The sequence below is a fragment of the Cinclus cinclus genome, chromosome 1 (genome assembly GCF_963662255.1).
Source record: "Cinclus cinclus chromosome 1, bCinCin1.1, whole genome shotgun sequence".
In the NCBI taxonomy this organism is placed as follows: Eukaryota; Metazoa; Chordata; class Aves; order Passeriformes; family Cinclidae; genus Cinclus; species Cinclus cinclus.
In genome coordinates, this window is record NC_085046.1 from 46,980,879 (window position 1) to 46,998,935 (window position 18,057).

Below are 18,057 nucleotides of genomic sequence, written 5' to 3' on the forward strand. Positions count from 1 at the left end.
ACTTCTACACACATTGTCTGCTTCAAGTATTAGGGTTCAAATGAGCTAATGAGTTACTGTAGTTAGAGAAGTTAACCATGTCAGCTATGCTGTAGTATAGTAAAACATTTAGTAAAACATGCTTTTGTGAATGTTGGCAAGAAAATTTTGAAGAAATGCTTTCAACATCACATTTCTGAAGGGGCTTCAAAGGCCCTGTGTAATAACAGTTCAGCTGTCAGAGCTAAGATAAGTTAAAACTGCTTTAAAGGGATCATCACAGTTAATGGGGAAAGCCTGACATCTTAAAGTGGCTACGGGATCCATCACAATGATCTTTTACACTTTACTTAACATTAGAAGAAATTATGAGTTTGGCTGATGCTTCATCTGAATTTGTTTCAATGATGATTAATGATATGAATTAATATTTTTCCCTATTTGGATAAAATATCCTCCTGCATGAGAAAGTAGTTTTAACCTATAAAACTACAAAATAATTCAGGTTGCTAGATAGTTCTAAGCATCAAGTCCTGCAGACACAGCAGAGCTAATTTCATACTTAAGTCAGGTTCCTCAGGGAAACTCTGGGCAAGTTTTGTTTTGCTCCAAGGATAAAGATTTCATAATATCTCCATACAACTGGTTCAAGAGCTGCACCAGTATCAGTAGTTGGGAGTATTTTACCCTTACATCTTAACAATTTCCTTCATTGCAACATCTCTTTTCTTCTTTCTCTGTGTAATTCTGAGAAGGGTGTGCACCTTCTCCTCATCCTTCTTGTTCAAACAAGGCAGAAGGTATAAATAGATAGATCCTGGATCCAGCCTTTTTCATGATGAACAAATATGGTTCCTTCACATTCCCTTTTAACACCACATGCTCCATCCTCCTTAATCATCTCTGTACCCTTTTGCTGGAATATCTCAATTTCATCAGTTTCTCCCCATTTCTAGGGCACAAAATTGGACACAGTCATCCCGTTGCTGTCTCATAGAGGCCACGTTGGATGAAATAATCCCTTCCTCTGCCATGCTAGCTGTGCTTTAGCTAATGCAACCCAGCATGCAGTTAGTTCACACCACACAAATGTGCACTGCTGATTCATGTACTCATCAGCCCAGAGACCATCCTACAATCAATGATCAATACAATGATATTTGTTAAACATTAAATTAGCCTTTCTGAGTCCTCAATTTGCTTTGCCAGCCAAACATCCTCAGATTTTAGTGTCAAAGAAAATATCTGTAGGAATTATTATCAAAAGCCTGGCCATCATAAAAATCAATACAAGATACTGAAGCATTACTCTAGTATTAAAATCAAGAATCATAGAGAAGGAAATTAGAATCATCAAACTCTTTCAAATTATAATAACTAAAGCAAATTGAGCAGCTGTGAAACATCCTGCGGTGTTAAAGCTTAAAAGCATCAAGGCAATAAAATACCCTTAACCCATGCAAAGGTAAATAAGTTTTATGGAGGTATTTGTTTTCTTTTTTCCTCAAGTAGAACCACCAGTTAAAAGATTTTGCCTGGTACTTTAAAGATTTTATGCAGCGAAGGGCTTTTTAGGTCGTGTATGTAATTGAATCAATTTTCAATCTGCACACTTACAATAGCTTTTCCCTGAAGTTCATCTCTCAGATTGGTGGAGACAGTTCTCTTCTCTAAATAGATTAAATTTGAAGTCCACTGTGTGCAGAAATAGGCTAGATAAAAGAATATCCTGTTGTCTGTCATCATTATTAAAATGTTGTGTTTGTACCGCTATGTCTGAGGTAAGACTTTTTTTGTCCATATGGATCAATTTTCACGAATAAGAAACAGATATGCACATATAATTTTGACTTTACAATTTTAACTGTGGCCTTCAGATTTCTACCACTGCCGAAAATGCATAGCTGACAGTAGCACCCATTCTGCCTCCAAAAACTGACTTCCAATATTCAATGACCTAAAGGGGTCTTTTCTGGCATTTTGACAGTTATGGCTACCTAAAGGAGCCAGTGGATGTCCCCAGCTAGAAAGAAAGAAAAGCCATTAACACCCTCCTCAAGGCAGGTGGAAGTACTATGAGGCATGCCATTGTTCCAGGGAAAGAGGACAGGCAGAAAGAAAGTCTGGGGGAGTAAACCCTGTGGGAGATTGGAGTATTGAACACAAAGAGAAGCTAAGAGAAACTTCACTTAAAACCGAGAGAGAAATTCAGTAAGATTGCTGCATCTAGTCACTAGCTTAAAAAAAATCACATAAAGACCTTAAAATTAAGAAGTATCAGTTATATGACAATCAGATCAAAAAAGAAAATCACTGGGAAGAAAACAGCCCTTTAAAACAACTTCCATATCCCTAGGGAAGGCAACAGTCCTTTAACAATTTCCCAAACCCTAGCTTACATAAAAATAAGTTCTTGGAAGTAATCTGAAAATCTTGACAGCTATGAGATTACATTCTTTATCTCACACATCTGATTTTACAAAAACAAGGATGTTTCATTTTTCCACTAGGTGACTTTAGAGATGTTATTTTAACTATGAAGGGCAGGTCAATTGCTTATGAAGAGACTGACAACGTAACAATGATATGATGAGAACTGTGGTTTCTTTGGCCTCTTGGTTAAGTACAACAAAAAGTTCTAGGCAGCATGCACTATTCAAGCAAAATGGATAGAACTGCAATTTTTAAGATCTTGCTGCTGAGGTTGTCTTATCAGCAACACAACAAAGATCAGTCAGTTTCCCTGAGACAGAAAGCTGATGCTTGCAATCTGAAGACAAATCTTCAGAGAAAAGGAAATACCATAAAATTCTAAGCATGTGTGGAAGCTGTTTCTCCAGATACTTTCATAGAAATTTTCAGAAGCGGACTTGACATTCTTGATGCAAGGATTGGTTCTGGAGCATTTCTGTTTCAAGGCCATGGCACAAATATCTTCAGCTGACATGGCAAGATCTTTAATCATCTACACAAATGTCTTTTTCAAGGATGCTGGTATTTGTTCCTTCGCCTCTCCCTGTTGTTTGGGTTAATATACTTTCATAGTATCAAATCTGTCTCCATTTAAAAAGCTGTGCTCAGCTTTCAAGGTGGTATTACTCAGCTTTCATATGTATTACTGGGGACCTTGCTTCTCTGCTCACCATGACCAACATATAAAGGTAACTTGAGGAACTGGGATGGAACTTCTTAATAAATTACATTTTAGTCATCAATAAATCCACAAGATCTTTTGCATACAATTCAAATCAACAGTGAAGAGGAGAAAGGGCAAAGAAAAAAGAGCCTTACAACTTTTAGAGGCACACACCTTCCATCCCCCAGTAGGCTGTTTAACTCTCAGTGGAAAGTAACTGCCTCTGCTGTGGTCTCAAGGCCAAATACTCTGTGGGGCAAAACTTAACACTTCCTTCAGAAAGTACATGCTAAACCCCTCACCTCCTCCATTTTCCCATTCATCCAGTGTCTGGGAACTTGAGGACAGTTCACATTAGCACACCAAGGCCCGTTACTACCCAATAAAGATAACCTACAGTGAGCCAGCAGAGGCAGGTACCTGTGCTGGCCAGTGTCCATGGTGTGTATATGGTTTGAGATAGCTGGTGTGAGTAAAAGAGAGGAGAGCCCAGCTGCACACAACACACCATCCTCTCCTCTCACACTGCCTTCCAGCAGCCCTCCCTCCCATCTGCCTCTATCACAGCAAACCTTAATTTACACTGGTGCATCGGGTAGCAGGATCAGCTTGTCAGATGCTGGCCAGTTACCTCATGTGCTAAAAACAGAGACAGGCAGCAGCAGCCACTGACTGGTAAACGCCTCTTTAATGGTGACTGACATGTTCAATCAAGACAATAAGCGAGAACGTAAGCTGAAAACAATGAAGGGCATTTGTATAAGGACAGATGAGACAAAAACAAATAAGCACCCTGGTTTTGCTTACAAGACATACGGAAGATTTCTGCTGTTCTTTTCAACCATGAGGCTATTTATATTACAATTACTTAAGGTAAACCAACAATAATACAAGTTCTTCTGCTCCTTCAAGACAAGCTATAAAAATCTCATTGTTAACTGCATCATTTATCATGATAACCTCATTTCAACTGAAACAAAATATCTGAGACACCATCTCTCTCTTCCCCCCCCCCCCACCCCCCTTCCTTCCCATTTTTTATTCACCCATAATAAGGTCTATAGTCTGGGGAGCTCTCAGGCTGAATTCCATGCACTGTGATTCACAAAATGAAAATCTGGTATTATATGCACACTGACATTCACATCAGCAGCAATTCATGCAGCAAAAAGCCATATGCCGTGCACCTCTGATTTAACTGTACTACAAAAACATGTCCTAGAAAGAATAAATAAAAATACAGAGACAGGAGTTGTTCCTGGGATCTGATTATTATCCACACTTTTAGACAGGAATGACAGGGGAAATATCACAAAATATGCTGTTTTGGTGACAGTTCCAGCTAAGTTATATCATTTCCCCTCACGACTAACACACTCTGCGATTGAGGCTTTTTTTCCCCAGTGCAGAAAGTTTCTGTGGAGTAGAAAAAAAGCAGTTAGCAGATAACCTACACTCAAGTGTTTCTCCTCTGGTTATCAGGCTTTCCACTCCATTATCTTTTTGAAGGCTGAGAAGGTTTATTGGTTTGATCAGCACCCACTGAGATGGAAATGAAGAGAGTTTTGAAAGTATTAAGTACCAGCACCTTTAAAAATTATCATCTCCAGCATGTTACACAAACCTGTATGTGTTCTACAGTAACACACAGACTTAACTAGAAATTTGGAGTGTAAAATCCCCTCTGCCAATGATGGCTAGGTTTTCCATAAATAAGAGACTCCACTGCTGAAACCAACAGTCTTTCATCACTGTGAAAAGGACAAGGCAAGCTGCTGGCCAAGGAATGGATTACACTTAAATACTCTTTTCTTGTTTTAAATAACATGTTTTGTTGAAATGTCCTGTCCTTTTCTTGATTTTTGGCTCGAGGAATCCATCTCTTTGTTGGTGCACCCATCCTGGCATGTGCTGAGGTGGAGAAGACTAAACAGAGCAGCTGATGAAGGCATACATTTGGAATATCTAGGCCACAAAAAGCATAGAGGGAACACTGACCTAATGCTAGGGAAAGGTCTTAAACAGGCTCTCTCTGCATCACATTCAATTGCACTACTTAAAAAAACCATTCTCAAGGAAGAGGTTGTTAAGGAATAGACCTGACAATTTTTCTGCATACAAATTATGCTTTCTAAAAGATCCCTACTGTACTTGAAGGGAGTAATTTCTTCAACTAAAAATCCTCATTTTCTCTGTAATCTATGCAGAGATTTGCAAAATGTTAATTGCCACAAATTTTTTAGAAATCCATGCATTTCACAATTCATGATACAATAGATTTATAGCAATTATTGGTTTCCAATAAAAGTTAATAAAGTGTTATTGGCATCAGGTGTGAAAACATGGGATTTCATTTCTGCTAATCTGCCCCAGCCCCGGGGAATACTGAATTCACTGTATGTGAGAATAATTTATTTGCAATATCCCTGACTGATATAAACAGAGCATTCTCAGGGGAAGGTGCAATAAAGCTAATAGAGAGGTGCAATCATTGCACTAGCCGGGCATTTCCCAACAGTAAAATGCAGACAGAACAGCACTCCAAAGCTTCTCCCAAAAGAAGTTAAATTCATCTGCTTCAGACCCACAAGAAAACCATAATTCTTTGGAGGATGTCTGTAAAGAGCTATTTATGATCCCTTTCCTTTCTTCTTTCATTGGATTGAAAAGGAGGTGACAAACAGGTTTAAAATCTAACCAAAGGATTTTACTTTCAAATTTGTCTGAATTATTTTCTCTCATCTGAGGTAATGCTTCTTTCATTTTCTGAAGCTTCCATTTGCCATCCTTCTACAAGCCTCCCTGTGCAGCTGGACTGGGGAAAGAGAGCCACTAGCATTAGGACAACAGGGTTGCAGTCAGGGGGCATTTTGGACAGGATCCATGCAGAGTCTGCTTGCTCCTTGAGTCTCCCCAGTTTGCAGTGGGGAGCACTGGGGACAGCAAAGCTGGTGACAGCTCTTCTGCCACATTGATGCTCTGATCCTTTCAGAATTACCCCCTAGGCCTTTGCTTCTTCATGGGTAAGTCATATTATCTGTTGGTGGGTTTGGCCCAAAACACATTTTCACACAAATCACTGCTCACACAAGTTTGCTTTTTAAGAGCCTGTCCTTGAACACTTAGTCATATTTTGAATCCAGCCTTCCACGATTATTCATCCCTACAGCTGCTGAAAACATGACAACATTGGAGAAGCTGCGAAACCTGCGACATGGCATTTCCAAACCTCCACTGAGGAAATAGATGATATTTTTCATTTTTATGTTATGCTTAGTAACCTCTTCTGTTATCTTGCCAGTGACCAAGGAAAAACGTTCACAGAATCTGAGCATGAGCCATAAACATCTTTTGTGGTTATCCAATGTCTCTGTGTTTGCTTTGCTATTTAATTACAGGACTCACGTAGGGCATTTATTGTTTGCATCTGTTGCTGCTGTGAACAATGTCTACTCTTCTGAGCACCACAAAGGCAGTTTGTTATGTGCATGCCTGTCAGGAACATATTTTATCATCTTACTGAGCAGACCTCCCTGCTGCAGGGGGATCTGGTGCTGCAGCTTGGTGTGTCTCTGAAATAGCCAGATACCACAAGGGCATTTCCTCACCAGTTTGCCACTGTGAAATGGATACTAGCTGAATGCTGAAACCAGATTTTTTAAGTGTCTGAGAATATTTTTCTTATTACAAAATATTTTCTTTTTCTTCTTCAATATGATATAATATTATTGCATTCTTATTACAAAATAAGTTTTCACAAAACATTTAAAAGCTCATGTTTTACACCATGATGATTTTAAACACGTGTCCAGAGGGCAAATTAACTAAATCTCTAAATAACATGAAAAATGCATTGGCAGCATCATTAGCCAACACTTTCCTATTCCTCAAACCTTTTGTTTTAATGAATGCAGTAGATTTTGTTTTCAAGCACCTTTTATCAGAGTACTTACAATTTTTTCAGTTTTGGCTTGTCTGTTGGAGTCTGTGAGTCAAGAGTCTCTCTGAATTCTTCAAAGAAATCAGAATGCAGGGATTGAATTAAAACCTTTGGATGGATTGAAGTATATAAAGCCACTCATACATAAAGTAGAGGTGTAAGTTTAAGTTTTAGAATAAGCAAGCAAGTAAGTAAGTAAGAATATGTTTAAAGTGCTTTTAGTGAGTGAAGGTCTCAGATACCAGAGTAGAAGTGCAAGTTCTAGTGAAGGTTGAAAAACATGGTCCTAGATACCAGTGTTTCCGTAGAGGTTCCAGAAACATAGTTTTAAACATAATAAAACTTCAGTAAGAATATTGCTTACTTTTTTCAGATAGAACAAAATAGACCATATGCATAGGTTATACATAACCTCGTGCTGAGGGTTAGTTCTCTCTCTTTTCCCTCTGTGGAATTTACCCCATTGTCATGCTAAGATACCTGTTGACTGGGTCCTGGTGACAAGGGGGAGGGGACGGGAGGGAAGAGGGGAACCCCGCGAGATTCAAACAGCCAGAAGAGGAAGCGGAAGGCTGGGCCTCGGCCCATTTCACCCGCGGAGTTCGGACGAGGACGATCGCCGCTTCTCCTCCATCTCCGCCATCCCAGCGTCGGGAAACCACCATCGGACCCTGCCCGGCTGTCTTCTCGCTGTGAACTACCACCATCCAGCATTCTACTGAGCACCAGGACCGACACTGTGAGCGGAGAGCTCTCTCTCCATCTCTCTCTCCCCCTGGGACAGCTCTGCCATCACCCCCAGCCCTCCTGTGGCTCTGCGGGACCCGCCCGCCCCCAGCACCGGGAACTGCAGCTCAGGGAAAAGGTGCCTGCAGCCAAAAAACACTGGGACTGAGTTACTGTTCTGTTTGTGGGTAATTTCATAGCTGTTGTTGTTCTTGTTTGTCGTGTTAGATATACTAGTAAAGAACTGTTATTCCTACCCCTATATCTTTGCCTGAGAGCTCTCTTAATTCCAAAATTATAATAATCGGAAGAATCACGTTTTTTTTCAGTCCAAAGGGAAGCTTCTGCTTTCCTTAGCAAACACCTGTCTTTCAAACCAAGACACCTGGCATGCTAAGAAACTACAGTTCTTATAGGTTAAGAAGTAATGGTTCAAGATTGTGTTTGTGGCTTGTTGGGAAGTATGTATATAAGAACTGATGCATTGGGGAGAGCATTGCCTTTTGCTTTTGCTTTTGCTTTTGCTTTTGCTTTTGCTTTGCTTTTGTTCCTGTTCTCTCCTCACCACCATCATCAACACCCAAGAAGATAGGAGGTGCCACAGCAACATCGGCTTCCCAAGACCTTGACAGGAGCAGCTTCTACTTCTAATTGTGACTTTACTTATATTTAGGACTCTATACAAAAACTTTGAGCATGGACTTTAACGCTTGTAACTCTTTGCATCTCAAGACTGATATGCTTTGCAATAAACAACTTCATAGGAACTATTAGCTGCTTGACTCTTTAATGAAAATAACCACAACCCGACAAATGGTGCCCTGAGCACTGGAGAAATAAAACACTCTTGTCCTATTTAACTTTAGCCACATTGGAATGATAATCTGCATCTTGTTATGAGTAGTCAATTTTGGTCATCAAAAACCCAACAACAATACTAATATACTAATAAAAGCTGCCACATTGTGCCCATTCTCTATAATGCAGCTTTAGCACTCTGCTAGCCAAGTAAGAAAATTTTGTCTTTTTCCTTCTACGCTGGGACTGGAAGCAGCTATTTTTACTCTTAATCTACTTTGTTTTTAAAGACAGTACAACACTAGGTACAAAATTAGTAAATTGCTCATTCTGTTCTGCAGGTTTAATAAGACAAGCTATGGCTGCAACCAAATAAATTTGTTCACCTTTCCTCCTATTCAAACCTACGAAAAGCAGATGACTGAAATCTCTGGAAACCAGAATTAAGAAGATAATCTTGTCCCCTACACAATGTCCTACTTGGTGTCTCCTTGTATCCCAAGAAACAATATGTGTACTTTACAAGAAGATCATTAAAGTTATAGCAATCACAATGTAAATCCACATTAGGGCAATCCAGGTGCATTTACTAAAATATATCTAGTGAGGATCACCAAAAAATTTTCCTTTGGGAGTTTGCTTTCATTTGGACCTATGGGAAGAATTTTACTGTTGGGCTGGTACTTTCAATTCCACCTACTATCATGTTAAGAATAAACAGTAAACCTCAAACCAATTTAAGTACATCTCAGTCCATATGGCAGCAGAAACTAATTACTCTGAGCAGAGTGTAGGTGGTCTCTGCGTGATGGAAATCTGACTGCTGGGCACCTATTTAAATGGGCAGTTGAAGGTTTTTTGTTGAAGGTTTCTAGATGCTGGATGTGAAATAACTCAAGCCAGCTTTCTTACAGTCAGCACTGACTCAAAAAAAAATACACAATGTTTTCTTCTGCTTTAATAAAACATGTAGAAGTATATAAAGCTTGGAGACTAGATTATATTTTCAAAGCCATAAACCATGCTGTCTGCTCACAAATTACTTTGGAGAAATTTGTAAAGTGTCCTTTGATCATCTGTAGTTTCAAATAAAAATGAAAAGGTTTCAAATTTAATTGTTGCCACTTGCATGTCTATCTATACAACTGCATCTTAATTTCTCTAGGAAACTCACAAAACATGAATTATGCATGTCTTAAAATGTTACAAAGGCATATATAAGCTTAGGTGCTGTCTGAATTATTCTATTCAAACATCTACTAGTATATAGAGAGACTGAAAAAAAATTTTAGGTCTGACAGTGTCATACTATCACCATAGGCATCAAAGGACTTTTTCTCATGCAAGAGTTGACAAAATGTGTCTCTTTTAATGAATAAGAATTGGGTAAAGCATGAGATCATAAATGTTTCACTAAAATACTGTAGAATTCTTCCAACCATGAGCAAAGTGCTGGTTTAATTATTTTTGAAACTTTAAAAATGAACAAACCAATGTGGAATCTCCACAACATAAATTGAAGAACCAAGATGGCACACTATGCCATTTTGTCATGAAAAGAAAATCTTAATATGTGGCTTTAAGAACCCTTGAGAGCAGGCACTGATACCTGAGGGGAAAATCAATCACTTTGCCTCTTTTACTGCCTGTCATTTCCCAATTCAAGAGAGGAGGAAATAATTCTCTGTATATGCACACCAACCTCCTACAGACCCTCAATGTATAAGCTACAGTAATTAAACAAAAGTTTGAAATTAAACTAAAAAGGTCCTTTTCTTCAATTATGATTAAACATAAAAGCAAGCAGTCTAGATTTTTTAGCAGAATGTCCACGTCTCAAGAGTTACGAAGCAGTATACTGAGAGCGTCTAGTTTTGTTTTGGAGGTTTTAAGGAAGGAACAGAGAAAAGAATAAAACAAATTATCCCATCAGGCAAGGGGATAGTAAACTGTAACTAAGCGGTGTTTCATACACTGCCATGACAATCAAGTTATTGAAACTGAAAAATAGTAACACTAAGAGAAGATTGAAGATTTAATTGTTTCTTCACACAAGTAAATTACTGCATCTTGTGAGGTTTGCTCTCTTCCCATCAAATTCTGAAAGGATGGGCTGAATGCTCCCCATGGCCACGTGGCCTTTGCCTGTTAAATTTTCAAAAGTGACTGCACAGAAATGGGCACCCTTAGCATGCAGGGAAGATGCAGACAGAATACTAACATGCTGTGATCAAAGCCTCTTGCCAGATAAATGGTGGTGTTTAGTTGATAAAGCCATGGGCTGCACTGGCAGCTGTCACCCACCAGCCAGATGGGCAAACCTTGGGCACCACCATATAACGTATCAGCCCCCACAAACCCTCAAGTGCTTCACAAGCCCACACAATAACACAGTTTGCTTCACTCACAGATCCTTTCAGATGTTTATCAGCTGAGTAATTCACATCACCACCACATGTCATTTGAAGTGGATAAGAGCACAGAAATCTCCTTATGACTCTAAGAAAGGATTTAGATAAGCAAAACATAGTTAGAGAAGCATTAGAAATGAGAGAAGCAAGTGCTTAGCATCCCATCCCCTTTACAGAAACAGTTACAAAGTCAAGAATGATTTCTGCAGTCAGAGATCCTGGGCTCAGGATCATGCAGCACAGTATCCCCACCATACAGAAACCCTAGAAGCCCAACGACAAATGTTTCAGGTTTGCCCCACCGAGTTAAGAATTGCCCATGTCTTCAATGACACCTGCAGTAAGACACAGTGCAAATGTTACTGAACCTGACAGAACTGATAGGTGAAGTCACAAGACTATCAGCAACAGAAAACACAGGTAGCAAACTAGTCATATCAGAGAAAAAAATTCCCTGATCTCCTATGAACCTCCACAACCGATGCCCGACACTGCAAAGTAAATTTCTTTGTTTTCCTTTCAGGGTGATCTGGGCTGGTGCCAGAAATGGTGCCATTCTTTATCTAAATTCCCTAGGATTGCTAATAATACATCAACTCATGTTGTAGGAAATTATATAGACAAATCCATCTTCTACTGAGATAGAAGGCTTGTAAGTAACAGGCATCTGTTAATACATTTATTTAAAACAACCACATATTATGAACTGGCCTTTATAAAGTTGCCTTTTAAGCTGTTGGTTTTAGCAACCCTATGCTGTTCACTGAATTATACTTGCTATTGCTCATTCTGTGTTCCTGGATCATTAGGTAGGAAAAGCATGTCAGAAATTCCATGTAACAACAAGCCTCTAGGTCATCTGGCTATGACAATGTAGCATATTGGACTTCTTTCCCTCTTTAGCCAGGGCTCTGGTACTGCTGCCAACTAACATGCCTGATAGAACTCAATAAAGGTTATTCTCCACTGTGACCTAAAAACTCACCTTCACTCTGAAGTAGAAAATGGTCATTGGGACCACTTCAATAATAGACAGTTCCAATTAGAAGTCAGGCATCATCATTCCTACTGACACTAACATAACATTTGAGTCTGGTGACTTCAGAGCACTTGTAAGGCACATGCTGACAGAGCAGCAGTCTCACTTTTCATTCCTAACCAACAATTCTACAACCAACATTTCCCACAGAGAGGCTCAAGATCCAGTCAGAGGATCCCAACAAAGATAAGGATGACAGCTGGTCACAAAAACATAAGTTTGCCTCATTCTTAGAAAATGCAAGAGATACTGTTCAGCCGCATGGTAAATTGGGTAAATATTGGATGTCTAGGGACCACTAAGACAGACCTGTTCTTTATTGCTTTTCTGCAGGTCAGGAGATTGGCTGAAGCTTCCAGAATTCTTACTGAGGACCTTTTTGGTTGAATTTTTATTTCACTAGTTTTCAGGGTTGGGGGGGGGGCGGCTTTTTGGTGGGATTTTTGTGTGTGTGCATGTAGTTTTTGTTTGTTTGTTAGCTCTGAATTTTATTTTTGTTTGTTTTGGCTTATTTGTTTGTGGGTGGGGTTTTTTTTGGTTGATTGGTTGATTTGGGTTGTTTTTTTGTTTTTTTTTTTGTTCTGTTTTTGTTTTAGCAGGCTAAACTCCACAGCACTCTGTCATTATTGTGTCCACTGTTGAATATTTTATCACTTTAGTGCTTACATGAAATGAAAGGGATGCACGGAATTATTACTGCAGTACTCTCTCTGCATTATTTACAACCTTGGAGGCTGCAGCACTTGAGCATAATATTGCTAACATAAAAAGGCAGAATTTCCCCTCAAGCCAGGATTTTAGTGTTGTAGTCTGCAGTGCAACATGACTGAAAAAGGTGTAGGAACCCCCTTACATCTCCCATCCTCAATCCAACATTTTCTAAACACTGGCATTACGATGTGCAAAGCATCCAAAAAGATAAATCTCTAAGCTTTCAGCAGAATGGGAATTAGTAAATCCCTGTTCGTCTAGGGAAGAATATATGGCATTGTTTCACCATTCTGCCCAGTTATTCAAACCCCACCCATTTTCTTGCCTTGTTAAAGTCCTCTGAAGTTGCCCTCATTTCCTTCCATGTCTTGTTCAAAAGCTGAATGCAGATACAGAAGAACTCCTCAAACGATCTGTCATGGGTGAAGAACATGGGATGGAAATCGTTGCAGGTCTCACTGGCTAAAAACAGAAAAACAAAGGAGGTGGAATAAAACATGTACAGACAGGCACTTAAAAAAATATATGTAAAATACAATCAGCCACAAAATTTAGAAAGTATTATATTTGAATGAAATCTCAGCTCTTGGAGCAAAGGATGTCAAAACACTATTGTGAAAAGCCAGCCTTGGTCTACAGTCTTAAAGAGAACAAAACACAATATTTTATATCCTTATACCCTTTATATCCTTTATACCCTTATTTTTAGGAGAGTAACAGCAAAAAGAGGAAGCAACTACCTGGTTGCCTGAATATTCTCTCAATGTTTTTTGTTTGTGCCAAGTTTTGGTGCTCAATCTGGGACAGAGAGACAAAGGGGAATAGTACAGTTCTCATCACTTCTATAACAACATGGTCCTCCTTGCCTGCTGAGAACCAAACACCAGGGCCTATCACTCAAAAATAGGATTAGATTAATACACACACTGAAATGTAAGCTCTGCTGACACAGCAGATGGTCTACCATATTGTACAAAGGTAGCAAGAAAAATGTTGGCAGATACAGAGATGAGAATATAACAGATTAAATTTGCTCTCTGAAAATAACCAGAATCAAAAGCAATGGATCTTCTATAATCTACCCCTTATCTGAGATAAACACAATAAAAACCAAACAAATTAAACCAAAAAGCAATCCCCAAACATCCTTATTTTTAATCAAATACTGGCTTTAAGGAAGTAAAAAAATCAAGGAACACTGCAGTGATGATCCCAAAATGGAAAAGCAGGACTGTGCTGTGATTCTTCTTGAGCAAAGAATGAATTTTCAAAACCTAAGGACAGAAGCAGTGCTGACTTCTGGGCACATCTGAGCAACCTGAATGGAGAAGGGCCTTTGGCCAAGGACTAAATAGAACCTTCAAATACTGCTATGGCTTGCAGGGCCACTTCAGTAGGTTGCATGTGTATGTTCTTAAAAAGGCAAAGAAAAAAGTCAGGCTAAATAAGCTTTCTTTAAATACCTAGTCCCCGAATCACTCAGCTTCAGCTTTCACCCCTTCATGAGTGCTCCTTTGAACTTTTCCCACAATCACTCATATGCTTAAACAGTATCATCTTTCTTTACTTTAGGTTCAAACAGCCACTACTTAGGCAAACTTCCTCCTGTGCAAGAACAATGGAATTATCAAGCACTGCGATTAATCACATTTTCCTGGGGCTGAATCACTGTCTGACATCCACTTTCTCTCACTGGAACTGGACAAATTAGAGTTAAGACTCTGTGCAGGAGGATGTGAATGGCTCAGGCAGGCTGACTCTCTGTACCAGCTGCAGACACGGTTTTGGTACCTCTTCTAGCCACAAAACTCCCCTGTCAGTCTGTTCAGTTACCTCTGCTGCACCATCAGCTCTGCTGTAGGAACATGAATTGTGTTTATAACCACCTGAATCCTAAAAGGAAAGAGTTTCTGATCTTTCCCAGCATGCACTATTCCAATTAGAAAGCAAAACTCTGAAGCTTAATTGTAAATTTGAAGCTTAATTTTAACATCAGTTTTACTAAGATCTAATCAATTATCCAGCTATATGGCAAGGATGGGAGTTAAATTTGGAGCGCAGGTTTAATTCTAATCAAGTAAACTCCATTTACTTCAAAGGATTTGTAGTCAAGGGGGAATTAGTCAAAGCAGTGACCTATATTTATGAGGAAGAACTCAATCCCTTCAAGAGAACAAAATGCCTCAGGCATGCTTTGTAGAGCAACTTCCATTCATTCCACCGGAGCTGCAAGGGTTCAGCACTTCCAATAATCAGACCTTCAGGCTGTAATAATGTCAGAGACACAACAGAGCAGATTCTCAGAGGGCACTTGTATTTAAGTCAAGAGATACTATAATGATGATTAGAAATAAAATAGCACCAAGCAGAAGAATGCAGTGAGTACCTTCACTGTATAAATCACAGCAAAAAAAAAGGCAATAACCCTTGACACACACTGGCCTCTCTGACCTTCCTCAGAGCCTGAGCTTCTCACTGCTCCTGCTCTTAAAAATTAATAAATCAAAATTAAAGGAAAGGCTAGGGTTTCTCAGAAAATTGATCATCCGTTCTAACTCATGCTCCCTATGATGATCAGCCTCAAACTGTATCTACTATGCTGACTGTTCTGTATGCAGAATTAAAGATGCCACCTCTCCCCACCTTATTTTATAAGCAGGCAATGGATGGTGTTTTATGCCTTTCAGTTTCAAAATGAAAGAGTATAGATCACTGTTACTGATATAAATGGAGAAAGTTGGGTGATGAGCAGGATGAACATCTTAAAGCACAGAATAAATCCTAGGAGTAATTCAAAACCAAATGATAAAGAGCTTCTGCAAAATTCCCACCATCATTCAGATACCAGAGAAAAGAAAGAAATCCAGTCTGCTTCAGTGGTAGCCTTTTGTATGCCTTGAAAATTCTATCTATGTTAATACAAAATCATAGAATTCAAATTCAATTCAATTAATAAAAAATCTTGGAATTCAAAAATCTTCAGGCTTTAGTTCTAGTTAAATCTATGTTCTGCTCAGAATGTTTAAATATCTGATGAAGGATAACCCTTATCCAAATTTTCCTTCTCCTTTTGACAGATGAGATGAAGGAAAAGCTGATGCTGCTGTGCTATTGTGTAGAGACCAAAGTAAGACTAAGTTATAAACTGCTGTCTTTGCGCACTCTCTCCAGACCCAAGTCTGCATCTCCAATATCAGAGCACTGCCTCTCTCTGCAGAGTGAGCAAATTTAAATGCTGCTCAGTTTTACTAATTAAAAACTTCTTGAATTTATTTTTTCAGTAACTTGCAATTTGACTAGTTCTAAACTGAAACAGAGTCTTGGGAAAATTTCAAGACCTTCTGCATAAGAGCTGCGTGCAAAATCCTGGTCCTTAAACCCAGTACTTTCTAACCATCTTTTCCACAAGCAGGGACCAGCCACATTTACAACCACATAAAAATAGCCACATGGCTACAATGTGGGGACACAAATCATCATGATTATCACCATCAAGTTTTAATTATGCCTCTGAGAGATCACCTTTGAAAGGCAAGCCACAGATGTCTAGCCTACATAAATTAGGTGATTTCCCTACATAAATATTGCTGATTTTCCATTATTAGCACAATTCTTGGAGCTGTAGATCAATATGCCACCTTTCAGGATACAAGTAGTCCCTCAAGTTTCTAGCTGATCTGTAGCTGGAACTTTGAGAAAGAAGCTTAGTTTGTTTCTCATCATAAATGGCACTGGCAAAGAAAAAGGAGCTAATTTGTACCTGGGAGTTTATGTGGCTCCTACAGTGTACATTTTTAGTGTCTACCCAACACAATTTTGTCTGTCAGTTGCTTCCTAAATTACAATAAAGACATTCAAGCATCCCAGACTGTCTGAGGAGTAAACAGATTTGACATCTTACATTGTTCCTCTGTGGATTAGTAGAAAACAACAGAGGGGAGAAAAAAGTGAGAAAGAAGAAAAGAGTTATACCTTCATTTTGTACCCCACCTCTAAACATCTTTCCCCAGGAGACAGAATATCATCAGGGTTGAATTTCTTTTAGCTGTGTCAAGAACAGCTAGGTATTTGCATATTTGCGTAAGGCTGTCTTGAAAGGGAACAGATTATATGATGATGTTTCAATAAGTGTTTTGCTTGAAGTACAGCAGAGATTTAAATTTCAGAGTTGCTGTGGGGAACTGAATATGGACAAAAGGGATTTCTTCATGCAAAGCAGACTCCAGGAAAGGACCAGCACACCAGACCCGACAGCATGCTGCTGTGTCAATTCACTGCCCAAAACAGTGTAAACAAAAGGCCACTAGTTCAACAAAAACTGGCTGATTGCTGTAAGGGCTCATTACATTTTGCTCCCATGTTAGAAAGTAGATAACATGTCAATATCTTCTGCATGTGGTTTCCAGTAGGAAGGGAAGGAAAGGATTAATACAATTTCTTATCTTAGATTGTTTTGTGGAACACTAGGGAGTAACAAAGAGATAAGAGCACCCTGCTCCCAAAGCTAGAACAGCAGGCAGAGACACAGTGATACACCTCTGTAGACAAGGTCTACAGAGGTCCCTTGATCTTAAGAAAACTCTGCTTTCTTTCTGACTCTGCTAAATTGCTGTGTTGATACTATTCATCCCCCACCATGTCTTTAAAATGGCATGTAGTCATTCTGACCTCGCCTGTGAAGTTCTTGAATTCAAGAAATGAAAAATATTGTACTGATATGAAAGCCAAATCTATCATTAAGGGAATGTTTGAAATTAGGAACCATCCAATCCATTATTTACAAAATCAATTCATGATGCTATGGGGGATCAAGATGAAGTGAGTTAAACAGTAATTTTTCTGTAAATTTAAGGCTTGGACCCATGAAATTGGGAATGCATATGAAAGACAATCACAAATGAGACACTTCATTCAAGAATGTCAGCTATGAACAATTATTCTATAAAATAGAACTTCAATAGACGCGATAAAGTAGATAATAATTAAAAGTGATAGGGTTGCTGTGTATTCTCAAATGTTTCAAAAGCAGGGTGTCAGCTTAAAAAAATCAATCATATTATTCAGTCAGCCATCTAAACACGGTCACCTGGCAAAATGCTGTCATGCAGAGAGGCAGGCAGACACCTGTGGTGAGGAGTCAGCCTCTGTGCTAGGGATGGTATTAATAGATCCTGTGCACCCTGAAACTCAACAAGAAAAGCATCCTGAAGCTGCATTGGAACAATTTTGAAGTGAGGGAAGCAGCGATGCAGAATCCAGGAAAACTGGTTTGCAAAGTCCCAGGGAGAGAGGGGTTAAAAAAATCTCCCTGTCTGAA

At 39.1% G+C, this 18,057-nt stretch overlaps 1 protein-coding gene across 4 annotated transcripts in view; it reads right to left on the reverse strand.

Annotated features, from left to right (window-relative positions):
• ELMO1 (engulfment and cell motility 1) overlaps nucleotides 1-18,057 on the reverse strand; it is a 308,693-nt gene that overhangs the window by 88,611 nt on the left and 202,025 nt on the right. For all 4 annotated transcript variants that reach the window (XM_062509803.1, XM_062509813.1, XM_062509822.1 and 1 more), the window contains one exon: nucleotides 13,066-13,202. In XM_062509803.1, coding sequence (XP_062365787.1) covers nucleotides 13,066-13,202 — 137 coding nt within the window. The remainder of the gene's footprint in view (nucleotides 1-13,065; nucleotides 13,203-18,057) is intronic.